Source organism: Salmo salar, chromosome ssa10 (assembly GCF_905237065.1).
Source record: "Salmo salar chromosome ssa10, Ssal_v3.1, whole genome shotgun sequence".
Taxonomy (NCBI): domain Eukaryota; kingdom Metazoa; phylum Chordata; class Actinopteri; order Salmoniformes; family Salmonidae; genus Salmo; species Salmo salar.
Genome location: NC_059451.1, coordinates 24,326,191 through 24,348,205, shown reverse-complemented (window position 1 = coordinate 24,348,205; position 22,015 = coordinate 24,326,191). Strand labels below are relative to the sequence as shown.

Here is a 22,015-nt window from a genome sequence, read left to right as displayed (position 1 = left end):
CTTATCAAGGCATCAAGCTCATTGATGAACTCTCCAAGGGAACCTGGAGGGCGATAAATGATAAGGATGTTAAGCTTGAAAGGGCTGGTAACTGTGACAGCATGGAATTCAAAGGAGGCGATAGACAGATGGGTCAGGGGAGAAAGAGAGAATGTCCACTTGGGAGAGATGAGGATCCCAGTGCCACCACCCCACTGACCAGAAGCTCTCGGGGTGTGCGAGAACACGTGGGCAGACGAGGAGAGAGCAGTAGGAGTAGCAGTGTTATCTGTGGTAATCCATGTTTCCGTCAGCGCCAAGAAGTCGAGGGACTGGAGGGTAGCATAGGCTGAGATGAACTCTGCCTTGTTGGCCGCAGACCGGCAGTTCCAGAGGTTGCCGGAGACCTGGAACTCCACGTGGGTCGTGCGCGCTGGGACCACCAGGTTAGAGTGGCAGCGGCCACGCGGTGTGTAGCGTTTGTATGGCCTGTGCAGAGGGGAGAGAACAGGGATAGACAGACACATAGTTGACAGGCTACAGAAGAGGCTACGCTAATGCAAAGGATATTGGAATGACAAGTGGACTACACGTCTCGAATGTTCAGAAAGTTAAGCTTACGTTGCAAAAATCTTATTGACTAAAATGATTAAAATGATACAGTACTGCTGGCTGGTGAAGTAGGCTAGCTAGCAGTGGCTGCGTTGTTGACTTTGTTTGAAAGAGTAGCTGGCTAGGTAACCTCGATAGTTTCAGTACTACACATTAACATGATACAAAGGCAACTATGTAGCTAGCTAACATAACACTAATCAAGACGTTCCTTTGCAATGTAGTTAGTTTCTACAATGCTGCTCGTCGGTAATAGTTGGCTAGGTTTGGAAATGGCGTCGCGGGGGACGAAAAATAGCTGGCCAGCTAACCTCGATAATTACTCTAAACTACACAATTATCAAACTATGACAAACTATGACAAAGACAACTTATTGACTAAAATGACTAAAATGATACAGTACTGCTGGCTAGTAAAGTAGGCTAGCTAGCAGTGGCTGCGTTGTTGACTTTGTTTGAAAGTGTAGCTTGCTAGGTAACCTCGAAAGTTTCAGTGCTACACCATTATCATGATACAACGGCAACTATGTAGCTAGCTAACACTAGCTAACCTGGCTAGCTAACCTCGATAATTACTCTAAGCTACACAATTATCTTAGATACAAAGACAGCAAAGACAACTATGTAGCTAGCTAACACTACACTAATCAAATCGTTCCGTTGTAATGTATTAGTTTCTACAGTGCTGCTAGTCGGTAGAAGTAGGCTAGCTAGCTAGCAGTGTTGACTAAGTAGGAGAACGGTGGCGCAGCGCAGCGGACGAAAATAGCTGGCTAGCTAACCTCGGTAATTACTCTAAACTACACTATTATCTTAGATGCAAAGACAACTATGTAGCTAGCTAACACTACACTAATCAAATCGTTCCGTTGTAATGTATTAGTTTCTACAGTGCTGCTAGTCGGTAGAAGTTGGCTAGCTTGCTAGCAGTTGTTGACTAGCAGTTGTTGACTAAGTAGCAGAACGGTGGCGCTGCGCGGCGGACGAAAATAGCTGGCTAGCTAACCTCGATAATTACTCTAAACTACACAATTACCTTTGATACAAAGACAGCTAAGTAGCTAGCAAAAAAATTGCTCAGATCAAACAAATCAAACCGTTGTAATGTAATGAGATGTAATATTACCTGCGGAGCGGACTGCAGCACGACTACTCGCTCCAAACCCGGAACTTTCAGACCTTTATGGACTCAACACATCACTCACTGACGGACCTTTATGGACTCAACACACCACTCACCAATGGACCTTTATGGACTCAACACACCACTCACTGACGGACCTTTATGGACTCAACACACCACTCACTGACGGACCTTTATGGACTCAACACACCACTCACTGACGGACCTTTATGGACTCAACACACCACTCACCGATGGACCTTTATGGACTCAACACACCACTCACCGATGGACCTTTGTGGACTCAACACATCACTCACTGATGGAGCAGAAATCCAATTCAGCTGGACAGCGGGCTGTGTATCGCAACGTGTGCCAGAAATGACTCATGAAATAATATTTGGGCAGCTTCAATATGAAGACTGCAATATCAAAATGTGACAGTCATCACTGAGTGTTTCCAGTGAGTGAGTGGCCGTAATATTGGAGCCGATGTGATTTTCAAACATGGTCCCGTTCCTCGCCTCAGTAGGTTTTTCTGTGCTCACCCCTCACTCATAAATCAAGTGGGTAACCTGTTGTGCGTGCTGCTGAGTTTTTAACCTCCCAGCATGCAATATGTGTTTTAACTCTACGTGGTCCTTCCCTCAAACCCACACCACTAAAACAAACCCTGTGTATACCTCAACATGCGGTCCAGCCTCCAACACACTCCACTCACAGCCCTCTCTACCTCGCCACAGCACTGCTTTGAGCTGATGTGTGTCCATCGGGTGTCAGGGTAATGGATGAAGCTGGGCTCTGCTACCCACTGGAGCGCATTCCTACTAATGGGCTTTCCTGGTGGGGGTATTAACCTTCACACCATGCTGCCTGCTTGCTACCTGGGTCTGGGACTGACTATGCTTGGGGCGAGGTTGAACATACCTGTGAAATCAGCAACAATTCATCTTCTATGAGGAGGGCAAGAGGCCTGGTGTGGACTAGCGGCTGTCAACATTAGTGTTGTTGATGTGCTAGGCTGGAGGCACAAGGGACTGAGCTATAGAGCTGAACTCAGCTTTCTACCAGGTTGAGGAAGGATATAGTGTCCTTACCCAACACACTGTATTGCAGTACACAGTCTCAGCTTATAGTGCATACAGTGCAGGTAGATGAGAGGCATAACTGTATACAGTATAAATACACGCGCACACACACACACACACACACACACACACACACACACACACACACACACACACACACACACACACACACACACACACACACACACACACACACACACACACACACACACACACACACACACACACACACACACACACGGCCAAAGAGACACAGTCACAACATCCTCCCAGAAGTAGAAACATGGATCCTGGCAGGACAATAAATAAATCAAAAATGAAAGGAGAGCGAGGTGCATTTTCTTTTCTTAGGCATAGAGTAGATTACAGTATAAACCTTGACACATGTTTGGGATCAGCTGAAGAAGCAGAAGATTACTTCTACTCTTTTCCTGGAAGGCCTCTCTGTTTTGTACGTGTGTGTATGTTGCAGTTCACTCACAAAGGCCTGTTTCATGTGTTTCTTCTTTGTTTGGGAGAGGGGGAGCTGAGGCGGCTTCCAGGCGGGCCCTGCTGACAGCACTTCAGCTCTAAGTCTAGCAGGAGAACAAGTCAAGTGTGAGTGAGGAGAGGCTGTAGAGACGCCCAGAGAGGTGTGCAGTCTGGACAAGGAAGCAGGCGGACTACACACATGAGGAGGGGTGGGGGAGAGCTTCACTGAGCAGACCTTTCCTCCTTTCCGCCACCTTTCATCCCCATAGCAGAACCTATTTGGTACCAGGTAGAACTCTTTTGGGTTCCATGTAGAACCCTTTCCACAGAGGGTTCTACATGGAACCCAAAAGGGATCTACCTGGAACTAAAAAGGGTTCTCCTGTGGGGACAGCCGAATAAGCCTTTTTTCTAAGAGTGTACAGTCCATCAGACCATCAGTGGTTTTAGTTCTGTCACTCAGTGGATTTACTACCATGACAAATGGAACAGGGTCTTCTGGGTTATGGGAGACCAACACAGAGTCTGTGCCACTCTGAGCGCCTCGCTTTGATCAAGGAATGGAAACCAAGACAACCAAGCAATGACCAGACCGAGATGACAGAGAGAGGGAACTGGAAAAATAAGGGGGAAGACCATAAAAAGAATAACTGAAAGGAAACAGAGAAGTAGCTCTGCATTACATTACATTCATCGTCAACATGCCCTTGAAAAGGGCCTTTCAAATGAAATTCCCTTGAAACCACTCAGTCCCTCCCTCTCCCACGGCCTCGTGCTTCGTCCTGGCATTTCTCTAGACCTTATTAATCACTGAGATCTGAGGAGCGTTATCTGTGAAGCCTCCATGCTGCGCTATCAGTCAAGGCGTCAGGGTTAAAAAGTTCTCTCTCGCGCGCCAATATCTGTGTGGGTTGTGAGAGTTGGGGATCGTGTTACAAGCTGGAGGCATGTTGCTCCCTGCGCTGCAGCCCAGGAAGACCCAACAGAGCACAGTGTCGGCCATGTTGTACAGGCAGCACTCCAGGATAGTTGTCTTGATAGGATCTGAGGAATACCAGACCTTCTCCAGCATCTTATCATGTAATGGCTGACTGACTGTGAACTACTGAACGCCTGAACTAGGTGTTCAGCAGCTGACAAAGAAGAGTTAGTTCTGGTCAAGTTAGATCATAAAGGCATGATTGATGTAAAATAGATGGGTAAATATTCAGACTTGGGAGCGAAGTCAATATCCTGAAGATTGAGCATTCCCAACATACACAGACACACAACCATCCACTCATAAAGTCATATCCTGAATGATGTTATAAGGCCCAGCGGCAGTACACAGTACCACCCCAGAGTTGGTGAGTTAGTCTGATGCTCAAGACAAATACTAAATAAACTGTGGATGAACGCAGCATAAACAAAGTTAAGGTTTCGCCCCTGATGAAAACGCTGGCATCCACACACACAGCTTGCTGCGGCTCCAACAGAGGACAGGCTTTATTTCTCTGGGCAGAGCACTGGACTCATGGCTCCTGTCCCTGGTCTGCTCACGCTACAGACAGAATGAAAAAGTAGAGCACAAAAACCACACCCTATAACATGGGACGGACAGCTGTATCTGAGCATCGTCTGTGAGCCCACAGAATCCATTTCTTTGGTTGCGATAATATCCTTATTGGTCGATATGCTTTCTGAATTCAATGCTGATCCCATTGTTGCAAAACCTAGAAATGAAAGCTGCTTGCAATTTAATCTTTTTCAAAACTAAATGAAATGTTAATCTTCAAAGGAAGGTCACGTCTAGATCTCTATTCAATACAGTCTAAAGAAAACTGAGTCTAAAGAAAGACGGATCCTAAAAACAGCATGCAGGGGTGTCTGTGGACCAGTAGGACCTGGAATGACATCATACTGCAAGGTGTTTATGTGTTTCTCTATGAGCCGTTGAGTCGGGGTTTGGCGCATTGGTTTCACAATCACTCCAACCAGGATAAGCTGTCTGAGAGACCAGAATAGCAAATGTGAAAGGACTGTTGACTGACAACAACGTCATACAACAATGTCATATTATTTCCATAATATTATGATATCCACAGCATCCTTTGTCTGGCTCTGAGCTCTACAGTCCTGTCACAATGGCTGCTGTAATCCTACATGATGACTGGAGACAGAGTTGTATTCTTCTTCACTGATTCTTTTACAATGCAGATAGATTTACTTATCAGCAGGAGAAACTCCAGTCATTCCCCTCTTCTCCTGTATAGGGAGGGAAAAGGCTAACAGGGACCCCTGAAAATACATCATACAATGAGTCCCATGCGCTGTGATCAATGGGAAGATGCAATGCATCATGGGATCAGAGGACGAGTGAGTGTGCCAGCCAGTCCTTTGATGTGAGTGCTCAATGTGCTTCAGAAGACAAACACAGGGGTCCATTTGTGTGTGTGTGTGTGTGTGTGAGAGAGAGAGAGTGAGAGAGAGAGAAAGTAAATATTACTCATTTTCAGTGGTGTAAAGTACTTAAGCAAAAATACTTTAAAGTACTACTTAAGTAGTTTTTTGGGGTATCTGTACTTTACTTTACATTTTTGTCAACTTTTCCTTTTAGTTCACTACATTCCTAAAGAAAATAATGTACTTTTTACTCCATACATTTTCACTGACACTCAAAAGTACTCGTGACATTTTGACAGGAAAATGATCCAATTCACCCGCTTATCAAGAGGACATCCCTGGTCATCCCTACTGCCTCTGATCTGGCGGACTCACTAAACACAAATGCTGTGTTTGTAAATTAATGTCTGAGTGTTGGAGTGTTTTAAAAACACAAGAAAATGTGCTGTCTGGTTTGCATAATACTTTTGATACTTAAGTATATTTTAGCAACTCCATTTCCTTTCGATACATATGTATATTTAAAACCGAATACCTTAAGTCTTTTACTCAAGTAGTATTTTAATGGGTGACTTTCACTTTTACTTTTTTATTAAGGTATCTGTACTTTTGCTACAGTATGACATTTGGGTAATTTTTCCACCACTGTTCATTTTCCACAATGGAAACTTAGATTATTCTAATTTTCCACTCTATCACATATAATCTAAAGAAAGGAGAAAACTAATTCCAAGCAGCAAAACATCCCCTGACTGTCACCCATTCCGTCTCTCTCTCTCTCTCCAGTCTCTCCTGTCACCCATTCCATCTCTCTCTCTCTCCCCAGTCTCTCCTGTCACCCTTTCCGTCTCTCTCTCTCTCTCCAGTCTCTCCTGTCACCCTATCCATCTCTCTCTCTCTCCAGTCTCTCCTGTCACCCTGTCCGTCTCTCTCTCTCTCCAGTCTCTCCTGTCACCCTATCCATCTCTCTCTCTCTCCAGTCTCTCCTGTCACCCTGTCCGTCTCTCTCTATCTCTCCAGTCTCTCCTGTCACCCTATCCATCTCTCTCTCTCTCCAGTCTCTCCTGTCACCCTGTCCATCTCTCTCTCTCTCCAGTCTCTCCTGTCACCCTATCCGTCTCTCTCTCTCTCTCCAGTCTCTCCTGTCACCCAGTCCGTCTCTCTCTCTCTCCAGTCTCTCCTGTCACCCTGTCTGTCTCTCTCTCTCTCTCCAGTCTCTCCTGTCACCCTGTCCATCTCTCTCTCTCTCCAGTCTCTCCAGTCTCTCCAGTCACCCTATCCATCTCTCTCTCTCTCCAGTCTCTCCTGTCACCCTGTCCGTCTCTCTCTCTCTCTCTCCAGTATCTCCTGTCACCCTGTCTGTCTCTCTCTCTCTCTCCAGTCTCTCCTGTCACCCTGTCCGTCTCTCTCTCTCTCTCCAGTCTCTCCTGTCACCCTGTCTGTCTCTCTCTCTCTCTCCAGTCTCTCCTGTCACCCTGTCTGTCTCTCTCTCTCTCTCCAGTCTCTCCTGTCACCCTGTCCATCTATCTCTCTCTCCAGTCTCTCCTGTCACCCTATCCATCTCTCTCTCTCTCTCCAGTCTCTCCTGTCACCCTATCAATCTCTCTCTCTCTCTCTCCAGTCTCTCCAGTCTCTCCTGTCACCCTATCCATCTCTCTCTCTCTCCAGTCTCTCCTGTCACCCTGTCCATCTCTCTCTCTCTCTCCAGTCTCTCCAGTCACCCTATCCATCTCTCTCTCTCTCTCCAGTCTCTCCAGTCTCTCCTGTCACCCTATCCATCTCTCTCTCTCTCCAGTCTCTCTTGTCACCCTATCCATCTCTCTCTCTCCAGTCTCTCCTGTCACCCTGTCCATCTCTCTCTCTCTCTCCAGTCTCTCCAGTCTCTCCTGTCACCCTATCCATCTCTCTCTCTCTCCAGTCTCTCCAGTCACCCTATCCGTCTCTCTCTCTCCAGTCTCTCCTGTCACCCTATCCATCTCTCTCTCTCTCTCTCCAGTCTCTCCAGTCTCTCCTGTCACCCTATCCATCGCTCTCTCTCTCCAGTCTCTCCTGTCACCCTATCCATCTCTCTCTCTCTCCAGTCTCTCCTGTACCCCTATCCATCTCTCTCTCTCTCTCTCCAGTCTCTCCAGTCTCTCCTGTCACCCTATCCATCGCTCTCTCTCTCCAGTCTCTCCTGTCACCCTATCCATCTCTCTCTCTCTCTCTCCAGTCTCTCCAGTCTCTCCTGTCACCCTATCCGTCTCTCTATCTCTCCAGTCTCTCCTGTCACCCTATCCATCTCTCTCTCTCTCCAGTCTCTCCTGTCACCCTATCCATCTCTCTCTCTCTCCAGTCTCTCCTGTCACCCTATCCATCTCTCTCTCTCTCCAGTTTCTCCTGTCACCCTATCCATCTCTCTCTCTCTCTCCAGTCTCTCCAGTCTCTCCTGTCACCCTATCCATCTCTCTCTCTCTCCAGTCTCTCCTGTCACCCTATCCATCTCTCTCTCTCTCTCCAGTCTCTCCAGTCTCTCCAGTCTCTCCAGTCACCCTATCCGTCTCTCTCTCCAGTCTCTCCTGTCACCCTATCCATCTCTCTCTCTCTCTCTCCAGTCTCCCCAGTCTCTCCTGTCACCCTATCCATTGCTCTCTCTCTCCAGTCTCTCCTGTCACCCTATCCATCTCTCTCTCTCTCCAGTCTCTCCTGTACCCCTATCCATCTCTCTCTCTCTCCAGTCTCTCCAGTCTCTCCAGTCTCTCCTGTCACCCTATCCATCTCTCTCTCTCTCTCTCTCTCCAGTTTCTCCTGTCACCCTATCCATCTCTCTCTCTCTCCAGTCTCTCCTGTCACCCTGTCCGTCTCTCTCTCTCTCCAGTCTCTCCTGTCACCCTGTCCATCTCTCTCTCTCTCCAGTCTCTCCTGTCACCCTGTCCGTCTCTCTCTCTCCCCAGTCTCTCCTGTCACCCTATCCATTTCTCTCTCTCTCCAGTCTCTCCTGTCACCCTATCCATCTCTCTCTCTCTCTCCAGTCTCTCCTGTCACCCTATCCATCTCTCTCTCTCTCTCCAGTCTCTACTGTTACCCTATCCATCTCTTTCCAGTCTCTCCAGTCACCCTATCCATCTCTCTCTCTCCAGTCTCTCCTGTCACCCTATCCATCTCTCTCTCTCTCTCTCTCCAGTCTCTCCTGTCACCCTATCCATCTCTCTCTCTCTCCAGTCTCTCCTGTCACCCTATCCATCTCTCTCTCCAGTCTCTCCTGTCACCCTATCCATCTCTCTCTCTCTCCAGTCTCTCCAGTCTCTCCTGTCACCCTATCCATCTCTCTCTCTCTCCAGTCTCTCCTGTCACCCTGTCCATCTCTCTCTCTCCAGTCTCTCCTGTCACCCTATCCATCTCTCTCTCTCTCCAGTCTCTCCAGTCTCTCCTGTCACCCTGTCCATCTCTCTCTCTCCAGTCTCTCCTGTCACCCTGTCCATCTCTCTCTCTCTCTCCAGTCTCTCCAGTCTCTCCTGTCACCCTATCCATCTCTCTCTCTCTCCAGTCTCACCTGTCACCCTATCCATCTCTCTCTCTCCAGTCTCTCCAGTCTCTCCTGTCACCCTATCCATCTCTCTCTCTCTCCAGTCTCTCCTGTCACCCTATCCATCTCTCTCTCTCTCCAGTCTCTCCTGTCACCCTATCCGTCTCTCTCTCTCTCCAGTCTCTCCTGTCACCCTATCCATCTCTCTCTCTCTCCAGTCTCTCCAGTCTCTCCAGTCACCCTATCCATCTCTCTCTCTCTCCAGTCTCTCCTGTCACCCTATCCATCTCTCTCTCTCTCCAGTCTCTACTGTCACCCTATCTATCTCTCTCTCTCTCTCTCTCTCTCTCTCTCCAGTCTCTACTGTCACACTATCCATCTCTCTCTCTCTCTCTCTCCAGTCTCTCCTGTCACCATATCCATCTCTCTCTCTCTCTCTCCAATCTCTCCTGTCACCCTATCCATCTATCTCTCTCTCCAGTCTCTCTCCCTCCTCCTGATTGCTGAGAGATAGCCATCCACTGCATGTTATTACACGCAAGTGGGGTGATCTTACAGCAGAAACAGTGGAAAACACACACAACCCCAGAGCATCCTGATGTACAGTAGTCAACCTCCTACTTTCGACTATGTTGTCCAAAACATTGTTTCAGTCTCTGTGTGCTCCACAAACACAGAATCAGTCATAGGAAAAACACGGAAGTTGAACACAGATTGAGCGGTAGATAGGATAACAGCCGGTTTCAACATACACTACTGTATCTCTCCTCCCTACCATCCATCCATCACTGCCTGGAGCCACGTTATATATGATGGAAAGTTTTCTGGATCAACTGAACCCCTTATGACAGCCTTCCCCTCCCCACTACTACACAGAATTTTACCCCTCGCTACCTACAGGACATCGGGAAAGTGAAACCACAATAAGAAAGAGTCAATATTATTCAAAGTACACAAAGCAGGAAGATGTTTCAGCAGGCTGAACATGGAGAGGGGGAGAGGGGGAGACAGTGTGTAGTGTAGCTCAAGGCAGTGTGTGGATGAAGGGGCAGGACGGGCTGAAGCCTGAGCTCCACAGTCAATCACATTGTCAGCCTCTCCTGTGAAGTAAAGAAGCCTGAAGCAGTGTTGGGCCATTCTCTAGACACATCATCATCATCCATACTCACATTCTCTGTGATATTCTTTCTTTATCTACCATCACTACGTCAAAATCTGTCTCTGACTATTGTCAGACTACGTCTCTCTCACCCCTTGTCCTCTGCAAGCTACCGTAAAAAGTGTAGGTATTAACGCACTTCTGTATTCCACCACTAGGGGTCCCTCTTCACATGATGAACGCCATCATACATTGTGACACCGTAAAACAGTTACAATGGACATGAATGTGTCCTCTTTTATACAAAATAGATGTGTAGACACAGAGAGAGACAGAGCTAATACCTCAGCTTTGGTCTTCTGCAGAGCATCAGGCCGGCTGTCATGAAAGCCACATGGACATGTATACACAAGACCCATAGAGCTGTGGGCCAGCATGTATTACCAGAGGACATTATCAGAGGACATTACCAGCAGGCATTACCAGAGGACATTACCAGAGGACATTACCAGAGGACATTACCAGAGGACAATACCAGAGGACAATACCAGCAGGCATTACCAGAGGACATTACCAGAGGACATTACCAGCAGGCATTACCAGAGGACAATACCAGAGGACAATACCAGCAAGTACTACCAGAGGACATTACCAGCAAGTACTACCAGAGGACATTACCAGCAGGTATTACCAGAGGGCATTATCAGAGGACATTACCGGGCTGGCATTACCAGCAGGCATTACCAGAGGACATTACCAGAGGACATTACCGGGCTGGCATTACCAGCAGGCATTACCAGAGGACATTACCAGAGGACATTACCGGGCTGGCATTACCAGAGGACAATACCAGAGGACAATACCAGCAAGTACTACCAGAGGACATTACCAGAGGACATTACCAGAGGACATTACCAGAGGACATTACCAGAGGACAATACCAGCAGGCATTACCAGAGGACATTACCAGAGGACATTACCAGCAGGCATTACCAGAGGACAATACCAGAGGACAATACCAGCAAGTACTACCAGAGGACATTACCAGCAAGTACTACCAGAGGACATTACCAGCAGCCATTACCAGAGGACATTACCAGCAGGCATTACCAGAGGACATTACCAGCAGGTATTACCAGAGGGCATTATCAGAGGACATTACTGGGCTGGCATTACCAGCAGGCATTACCAGCAGGCATTACCAGCAGGCATTACCAGCAGGCATTACCGGAGGACATTACCCACAGGCATTACCAGATGACATTACCAGCGGGCATTACCAGCAGGGATTACCAGAGGACATTACCAGCAGGCATTACCAGATGATATTACCAGCAGGCATTACCAGAGGACATTACCAGTGGGCATTACCAGAGGACATTACCAGGGCCTTTGTTAGGGCTCTCTTTCACTTTGTCCATGTGCATGTGTGCACTCACGCACATACTTTTCTTATAAGCATATTATACCGTAGTGATCAATGTCTGAAAATGGACATTGAAAATGCATATCAACGCCAGGTCCAATCATGGATGTATTGTAAAAGTTTCCCCACTACCAAGATAACTTACGAATGGAATTGAAACAATGTGCACATGCACAGAATAAGAGCTTTGTCTAACTTACTGTCCCCCTCGTGCTATCTCTTTCTCCCTCTCTCTGTGTCTTGCTAACACGTCCCCAGACATCCATTTTCAGGAGTGAGGGTTTTCTGTGGTTTGCAAACAGAACATTAACTTTAAAGTATTTTCTTATGCAGTCTGTCTCTGGTCTATATATGCTGTAAATCCTGGCCGTTGTCCAGGAATCTCCTGCATGCAGCCGCTCATAAGCCTCGTCTAACCAGCCAAGAATGTGAACCAGCCTCCTTCAAAGAGAAGCCTTTCACAAGGTGTGGTTAAAGCAGGTAACTGTGTCTGCAGGTGGTCACATTACAACAGAGAAGGCTGCAACTGAAATCACCTGTCTTGCACAAGAACTAACTGCAAGGGGAGTTGCAAGGGCAAATAGGTACATTCGGATTAGATATGAGTAGGCCAAGTTTAGGAGGTAGGTATTCTTATACTGATGCATGAAAAAAGCTACTTTGAAAATGTTTTCATAACCAATACTGTGGGGTAGACATAAATCAAACCCTTAGTAGACTGATTTGGAATCAGTTCTTAGATGAAACAATCACAAGTCAGCTCAGCAAAGTGAATGTTAAAAGAAACTTAAGCAACAACCCCAGAACAAACAGATAATTTGTTACATGTGTATCCAGAATCCAGTTGGAGAAACGTGAGGACAGTCGGAGTCAAACACAGACCAGGCGTCCAGAGATGAGAGGAGAGGAGTGAGGAGAGTTAAAATAAGACAGAGGACAAAGAATGGCTTGTCCAGGGCCTTTCTGCCATCGCCCCAGTGAGGAGGCCCGGGTGGCACTTGTTTGAGGGGCTCCCATGATAAATGGCCCACTACTTGATTCTGTCACACTGTCTGCCACGTGGACAATAACATGGGTCATGGCATAGTTTTGACACTGTGGACTGAAGAGAGGGAAAACTTTGTCTCTCAACATGGCCATTCATCGGAACCATTCAGAATTACACATGATGACCATATCTAAGAGGGCTATTATAAGATAAATAAATAAAAAACTCTTCACAGTTGTCTTTACTGAGATGTTTAATTGTAGGCATTAATCACTCATGACACTGGGTCTAAGGGCCCATATTAAACTCTTGTGCAAAACGTGTCAAACAAGCAATGACAGTGATAAATGTGAACCAAATGAAAATGAAACATGTGACATGTTTAACAGAATTACAGATTTTTTGAAGGACTCCTGGCTTGAAAGGCACCAGACTGGCATTGCAACATTGTCTCTCACCTGCCCTTTCGGTGGTTGGCAACATGGCATTGCATTATTTTGATTCGTGCAGGGTTTTAAGCACTGGAATTACAGATGACAGTTTGAATAACTCCATCTCCCATATCATCTCTCACTCACACGCAAAGCTGTGCTCTCCCTTTCCCCTCAAAACCTACGCTCCCCTCCTCTTAAAATAAGCAGTTGGGGAAAATATTCAAAGCGTACCACCTCTTCCTCCTCCACTCAACAAGCCAGGCTTCAAACTTCTAGAGCGCACTGCGAAAACTTTCCCCTGCAACTGCTGAAAAACCGACTGACACAGGACAGCGCCGAGTGAGAAGAGACAGGGAAAGCAGAACGCGTAGCCCGTTAATAGTTGCCTGGGGTTTGGGAATGGCGGAGAGTCGGAATGACCTATGTCCTCCTTCCGAATGGCACATGTGAGCCGAACCCTGTCTCCTCCGGGTCTATTTTGTTACATGTTAGGAGGCGAAAGCCAGTAAACAGCGAGAAAGAGACAGGGGGAAGATTGAAGTATCTACAACAGCCTGTCGACACCACTATCCTCTCATCTCGAGATGGTCTGTCCGCCAGGACTTCGATGGTTCCTACTTACCGCTCTCTTGCACGCTGTCGCACCCCGGGACACCCGCGAGAGACCGAGGCAATGTGACCCACCGAAGTCGGTGAGTTGTGCGGAGTAGTTACAGTTACTTACCCGTTTCAGTAATGTCATGAGGCAATGTCACACATGAAGATGTCCTTGAATGGATAGATTCAAGCCTTTTAGCTAAATATTTTGGTTTAATTGCAAATGTACGTGTCTAGTCTATAACTGCCCCAGTTGGCTACAACAAATTATACAATTTAAATAAACGCACTTTTACGCAGTGTTCCTGAATAAGTTGTCTTATGTGCAGCGGGTAGGCCAATATAAAAATAGTGAGATATTGTGTAGTTATTGGCTTTTTGTGTAACAACCAAATTAATAACAACAACTTTTGAGTTTTATTGTTATGGAAATATTGTCATGCTATAATAACTACCTACACGTTAAATACAAGAACACTAATTATGTTTATAGCAACTTTATTAGGCTACCGTATTATTGTAGTATACTTATCACATGTATTATTATTATTATTATTATTATTATTATGCTATTATTATGCCATCATATTTTGTTAGGCTAATCCATTATTTCAAGGCTTCGTTAATAGGCCTATAGCCTACAAGTTGAAGAGGGAAAGCCCATGGCCTATAATTGAAACAATTTCCAATCAGCAAAGTTGCTTCCAATGGCACCTCAAAAATAAGTTATTTTACTTGACATAGCCTATTCTTGAGTTTCCTCATAAATCTGGGCCTGAAAAATGGAAGCAGTTGCCAAGCGAAATATGGTTCATGCGCGCCTACCATATGCCTGTTTATATGACACAAGATAGTGGGGAACACAAACGGGTGACTTGACTTTACATACATTTATTTGGAAAAGTTTCAATTACCTTTCAATCCAAACTGATCAAGTTTCAATGAAACACGACCTATTAAAACAGTTATCGGGCATATTTGCAAAATGATGGAATGGGCTTGTTTTCACAAAGGGAGTCAGCCCATACCAATTCATTTCATTTGAGTGTTATTTTATCTGGCCAGGACCATGTTGCACATGCTCCCGTCTGTATGTCTCTCAGTGTGAATTTCTCATATTTCTAATGAATTTTCTTCTGATTCTTCTCTTGTGCTGTTGCGTTGGCTGATGATAGAGACAATGCGTGCGGTACGCGTAGGCTACATGACTGGTCTGGTCTACATGACTGGTAGACTACAAATTCCCAGATAGAAACGCAATAAGCCTACATCATAACTGAAATTACATGACTTCAGCAATAACGTTAATTACAGTTCATTTTAACGGGGCATGATGTGATCTATTAATATAATACAAATGTGTTATAAGACATTATTGAAAATATTTATCAGGGTTGACTTGATAACATTGCTAGAACATAGTCCACAAAAGAATGAAATTGTTGGTATTGTTAACCTGCATCTTATAATGGCATTGTTGTCAGGGTCCAGGGATGGACCGTATATGTTGTTCCCCCTTCATGTGATTTGTAATACGTCAGTACAGAGGTCTCTGTTTTGTGTTAAAAGTAATTACCCAATAAAATTGAGTTGTTCACATCAGTGCTCCGGAGCGAGCTAGAAACAGCGCGCGAGGAGCTCTCCTCAGGTCTAGGCTCGGCCAAGTCAAGTAAAACGGACTTCAACTATCCTTATTCGATCGTAAAGAAGTCTTCCTGTCTCCGTGAAGACGAACAGACGTTTGACGATTTAATGATTAACAAATGATATGTATAACGTTACCAAAATATATAGCCAAAATATAGCCTAGTCAAAATGTAATAGTAAGAGCTGTAGGCGTCATGCATGCATTTATTTTGTTGTACTTAGGCTACGCTAATGTGAAAATAATTTTCAAAGAAACGTTTTGAAACGTCTTATTAATCACAAATTGCAAGTTTGAGAGGATGTGCAAGCATTTTAGTATAAAACATAGTTCAATGCAATAATTAGGCCTAAAATGAAATTTATGATAATAACAATCCCTTGCAAAAACAATAATATTTCCAAATATTTAATGCCTTTTGACAGGGTTTTGAAATCCTTTAAAAAATGTAATTTAAAATGACAAATGTTAGCATGGCATTGGCATTACAGTTGTTATTACAACTGGGGGAGTTTTCATTGAATTAGGGTAGAAATAAACATTTAAAGGGGCTAGATAGCATAGATAGCATATGAACATATCATGAAAGTCATTAAATAAATGTTTAGAATTACAGGAACTGTGCTTTAAAACGGCAACATTTTCTCTCAGCCTCATGGCAAAATGTGTACAATGTCAGGAAATGAGTTCTAAGACAGCAACATTTTCTCTCAGCCTCATGGCAAAATATGTAAAATAGCATGAGATTTGCTATAAAAATGCAAATGTTTCTCTCTGGGTGAGATTTGGCCTTTTTGGACCATGCTGGTGGACCCAGCGAAACTGTTCAGCTACTGATACAAATAAAAAAAATCCTCAATCCCAGCATATTACCAGCATCTCTATGGTTTGACTTATGTTTTGCAGAGCTATGATCTATGGATGTTTTTGTAAAGAGGACATAAGGACCCTCGTCAAATCCCTGGAATGTTAATGAACTGTAAGAAATAGACACATAAACAAAGCTTTTTCCATTTTATCAGACTTTTATAGTGTTCAGTAAACCAGATACAGTAGCCACGTTTAACAAAATGTTCAGCAAAGGCCTATTTGTGTGCATTTTGTTGTTTGTGTAGGCTATCCAATGGCTTTTGCAAAAAAAGTACTTCCTCAAGTAAAGGATATCCCAGTTAGGTGGGTTTCAGCAGTTTTATATGGTTCAGTATGTTTATACTGCTGTAGCAACCCTTGAAAAGCTTCCCAGCTTCACAGAGGCATTGGCAGCACAGCTATGCACCTCAACAATACACTGGGGTCTGTTTACAAGGAGAAAGCTTCACTATAAACTCATTGCCTCAGAACAGCAGACAGACAGACAGAGAGCAGCACAGTGGAAGTTAGCTGACAAGGTTTCATTGAGTCCCTTGCCTTTATCTCCAGCTGACATTTCAACAGATTCTATTGCATTGACCTGTATCTCAACCAACTAAAAAGCCTGTTTTGAATCACTAAATCACAAAAAGTACTTTTGACTTAACTACTGTCAATGGCCTTTACTCAGAAGGTTAATTTACTCTATTCAAATACTGATTGTCATAAACTATCTCTCGCATCTCCTCCTCCCCATCCTCCCCCTCAACCCCCCTGCGCCCCCATAGCAAACCGACATGAACTCTTTCCTCTGGACGGTGGAGCGCCCAGCTCCCTATCCCCCCTCCTATCTCTTTGGGACCATCCATGTGCCCTATACCCGTGTGTGGGACTTCATCCCAGATGTCTCCAAACGGGCCTTTCAGACCAGCGCCAACGTGTTCTTCGAGCTAGACCTGACTGACCCCCTGACCATCTCCAAGTTGACCAGCTGCCAGCTGCTGCCCCACGGGGAGAACCTGCAGACCCTGCTGCCCCGGGACCTGTACCGCCGCCTCAAACGCCACCTGGACTACGTCAAGCACATGATGCCCTACTGGATGACGGCAGACCAGCGGGGCCGGGGGCTGTACGCTGACTACCTCTTCAATGCCATTGCAGGGAACTGGGAGAGGAAGAGGCCTGTGTGGGTGATGCTGATGGTTAACTCTCTGACAGAGTCGGACGTGAGGTCGCGGGGGACTCCCGTACTGGACCTGTTCCTGGCCCAGGAGGCCGACCGCATGGGGAAGAGGACGGGAGCGGTGGAGCGGGTGGAGGAGCAGTGTCACCCCCTCAATGGACTTAACTTCTCCCAGGTAAGAGAGGGGGCTGTGGAGACGGTGGGTTTTGGACATGATCATTGGAGTTGGGGGATATGTGATTGTTGGATGCATTTGGTTGGCGGCTGGGTGCAGGGAGTTGGGAGATTTAATAGAAGGGAAGTCTTGGGAGGAGTTAGTGGAGAATGTAGAAGATGACAATGGGAGGAGTTAGTGGAGAATGTAGAAGATGACAATGGGAGGAGTTAATGGAGAATGTAGAAGATGACAATGGGAGGAGTTAGTGGAGAATGTAGAAGATGACAATGGGAGGAGTTAGTGGAGAATGTAGAAGATGACAATGGGAGGAGTTAGTGGAGAATGTAGAAGATGACAATGGGAGGAGTTAGTGGAGAATGTAGAAGAAGACAATGGGAGGAGTTAGTGGAGAATATAGAAGATAACAATGGGAGGAGTTAGTGGAGAATGTAGAAGATGACAATGGGAGGAGTTAGTGGAGAATGTAGAAGATGACAATGGGAGGAGTTAGTGGAGAATGTAGAAGAAGACAATGGGAGGAGTTAGTGGAGAATATAGAAGATGACAATGGGAGGAGTTAGTGGAGAATGTAGAAGATGACAATGGGAGGAGTTAGTGGAGAATGTAGAAGATGATAATGGGAGGAGTTAGTGGAGAATGTAGAAGATGGCAATGGGAGGAGTTAGTGGAGAATGTAGAAGAAGACAATGGGAGGAGTTAGTGGAGAATATAGAAGATGACAATGGGAGGAGTTAGTGGAGAATGTAGAAGATGACAATGGGAGGAGTTAGTGGAGAATGTAGAAGATGATAATGGGAGGAGTTAGTGGAGAATGTAGAAGATGGCAATGGGAGGTAATATGATTAGAAACAGTATGTTTCAAAGCTGTGTAGATGGTTTTAAAGTTATTATTGTGCCTGAGCCTTCCAAAACAGACATGAGCGCTGAATCAGCTGACGAGGTATCACGTTGACAGCGGTAAGTGTAACATGAATTAGTGAAGGTGTGAGGTAAAAGAGTGTGTGGGATGGGTAGTTCTCTTTTCACTGGGCTGACTGCCTGTCTTGGTGCTATGATACAACCACTGTTAGTATCTTTCTCTGTAACTTAACACTGAAAGATGGACCGAATAACCAAATGACTTGATGACAAAAACATGGGGAGTATCCGTGTCTTATATCTCCTTGGAAGGGCTATAGAGGAAGGGTAACATGGAGGTCTAAGTAAAGGATGGCCCAGGAATGGTTAGGGGGAGGTCAACTCAAGTCAATCTTTCCAAACTCTGGGAGGTCCAAGCATGCCTTTGATGTGCTAGGACTGGGAGGCTATTCCCCTGCACACACACACACAGACACACACACACACACACACAGACACACACACACACACACACACACACACACACACACACACACACACACACACACACACACACACACAGACACAGACACAGACACAGACACACACACACACACACACACAGACACACACACACACACACACACACACACACACACACACACACACACACACACACACACACACACAGACACACACAGACACACACACACACACACACAGACACACACACAGACACACACACACACACACACACACACACACACACACACACACACACACACACACACACACACACACACACACACGGCGTGCCTGGGCCTCCGTGTGACAGGGTGCGGAGCTCCTGCGCTAATTTGAGAGGCACTGGGCCCACACAGCCTCTCCTCTTTCATCAGCACCTCCTAACTACGCTGTCAAAGAGCACACACACACACACACACACACACACACACACACACACACACACACACACACACACACACACACACACACACACCACGCGTACACGCATACAGCTGTCCTGCACATGCATGGGAACCTGGAACACAACTGCCCTACAACGGAGCAATGTTGCAAGCCCAAGTCATGAACTGCTTCTCAGTGTAGTAGTATACAGGATACAGTGATAATATAAGTCTAATTTCTAATGACCACAGCCTGGAGCTAACACTCTATCATTAAAGCTCTTGGTGTAATGCCTGTTATTTCCAATGAGAACATGAGTAAATCACCAATACAAAGTATTGGACGACTGCCTGCCTTTCTATTGTTCCAGGGAAGGGAACTTTTTATAAGGCAGGTGTATTGTTGGATAACATTTGTGTTGTTGGAGGTTATTTTTTCTAAAATAATAATGAATAACTTGAATAAACTCTGTAGCATAATGGACTTTTGGACTTTTGAGCAAGCAACTTACCCCCCATCTCAAGTTGTATGAAAAGAGTTCAAAACCTGAAATGAAAGTGACATGGAAACAATTATAGTCAATTATAATTTGCAATGTAATTTGAACACTATGGTTGATTGGATCTCTCTCTTTGGTGATTGGATCTCTCTCTATGGTTGATTTGAACAAAGATGAGGTCAGGCTGACAGACTGAAAAAAAACGAGAGAAGAAAAGCAAGAGAGAGAGAGAGAGAGAGAGAGAGAGACGGTGAGGGAGGGAGGGAGAGCAGGGAAAGACTGATGTGCATCATGTCAGTGCGAAACCTAATCTGAAACATGAGCTCTTCTTCTTCTGTGGTGGCTAGATCTGACAGCTCCAAACCCTACTGTCCACATATAATTTGTTCCCAATAAACGTAGCTGCTTACAATATGCTGTAACTTGCCGCTCCCGCGTCACCAAGAGGGTCTCCGATGGTGATTCTTCATCGGCCATAATTATTTTCATACTGTAGGCACCTGGCCCCTGCACAGCCAGTGACCTGGAACTGTGTGGCTGGACCTGGGGCATGGGCTAGCCCAGCTTCGCATCCCCTTCCCTCAGATTCTCAGCATGGGGACAGTGTGGTGGCGTCACTGAGTCAACCATCACCCTGGGTCTCCTGACCTCACAGGAAGTGATCTGTCCGGATGAGAGGTATAACTGATAAACAGTTTCCCCCATGGTGAGAAGTGTACCCTGTGGTAGAGGCCTTCATGGGTCCAAAAAGTTGGACCCTGTTCTGAAATGGACATGGTGCTTTCCCATCCGGACCTGATATGCATAAATACATTTTTTAAATATAGAGACCAGTTCCGAATGGACCGGAGAACAACTAGACCCATTCCGTATAGACCTGGTCGGATCCAGACCTCGTCTGATCCAGTTGAGGGAAGCAGCAGAAAAGTCCATTTTTAAGCTACTTTATTAACCGGAGCTGATAAAGCGCAAGCGAGAGGAGGTAGAGATAGATGACACTCTAGCAGGGGTAGTGCTGTGTGTGTAGGCTACTGTGAAAGTGAGCGAGTGACACGTGGAACGGGGAGAAGAGAGAGATGAGAGACTGCAACCAACAAGCCGATTCGCGCTATAGTAGACTAATATCTACCATGACTAGGTTATTTATCTTCCAATAGGGTTACGTAGTACCTGTGTTGACAGCATCAAACCGTGAGAGGCTAGTTAAGCTAGGCTAATTGAGGCTGTATGCGCTTTCTCGTCCTACACAGTTACAAACAACTACTAACAACTAATCTCCTAACTTTTGCCCCTCATGGAGGCTCTATGACTGCAGACTATTGCCACTTTGATGACTTATGACTGGCCAACAAGCTACAGTACGCGTGCCACTCTCGTGAAAAGCAAAGAGCAGCAGCATAAATTAGAAAAAGAAATCCTCTCGCTCTCTGTCTACTGCAGCGGTCATCTTCTGATCTATACTTAACAAAAATATAAACGCAACATGTAAAGATCCCAGAAATGTTCCATACACACAAAAAGCTTATTTCTCTAAAATGTTGTGCACAAATTTGTTTACATCTCTGTTAGTGAGCATTTCTCCTTTGCCAAGATAATCCAGCCACCTGAGAGATGTGGCATATTAAGAAGCTGATTAAACAGCATGATCATTACACAGGTGCACCATGTGCTGGGGACAATACAAGGCCACTCTAATGTGCATTTTGTCACACAACACAGTGCCACAGATGTCTCAAGTTTTGAGGGAGTGTGCAATTGGCATGTTGACTGCAGGAATGTCCACCAGAGCTGTTGCCAGATAATTTGTTAATTTCTCTACCATAAACCAACGTTGTTTTAGAGAATTTGGCAGTACAACCGCAGACCATGTTTAACCACGCCAGCCTAGGACCTCCATATCCGGCTTCTTCACCTTCGGGATTGTCTGAGACCAGCCTCCCGGACAGCTGTTGAAACTGTGAGTTTGCACAAAGTATTTCTGCACAAACTGTCAGAAACAGTCTTAGGAAAGCTCATCTGCGTGCTTGTCGTCCTCACCAGGGACTTTCTTTACCTGACTGCCATTCGGCGTCATAACCGACTTCCGTGGGCAAATGCTCACCTTCGATGGCCACTGGCAGCTGGAGAAGTGTGCTATCCACAGATAAATCCCGGTTTCAACAGACAGCGTGTATGGCGTTGTGTGGGCGAGGGGTTTGCTGATGTCAGCGT

The 22,015-nt window shown here is 45.7% G+C and overlaps 1 protein-coding gene across 1 annotated transcript in view; it reads left to right on the top strand.

The window, feature by feature from the left end:
- Positions 1 to 13,262: 13,262 nt before the first annotated feature.
- The window catches only part of trabd2b (TraB domain containing 2B), a 102,168-nt gene continuing 93,415 nt past the window's right edge, over positions 13,263 to 22,015 (top strand). Inside the window, exons 1-2 of the mRNA XM_014216488.2 lie at positions 13,263 to 13,799; positions 16,987 to 17,556. Of these exons, the coding sequence (XP_014071963.1) occupies positions 13,692 to 13,799; positions 16,987 to 17,556 (678 nt within the window). The 5' untranslated portion in view covers positions 13,263 to 13,691. The remainder of the gene's footprint in view (positions 13,800 to 16,986; positions 17,557 to 22,015) is intronic.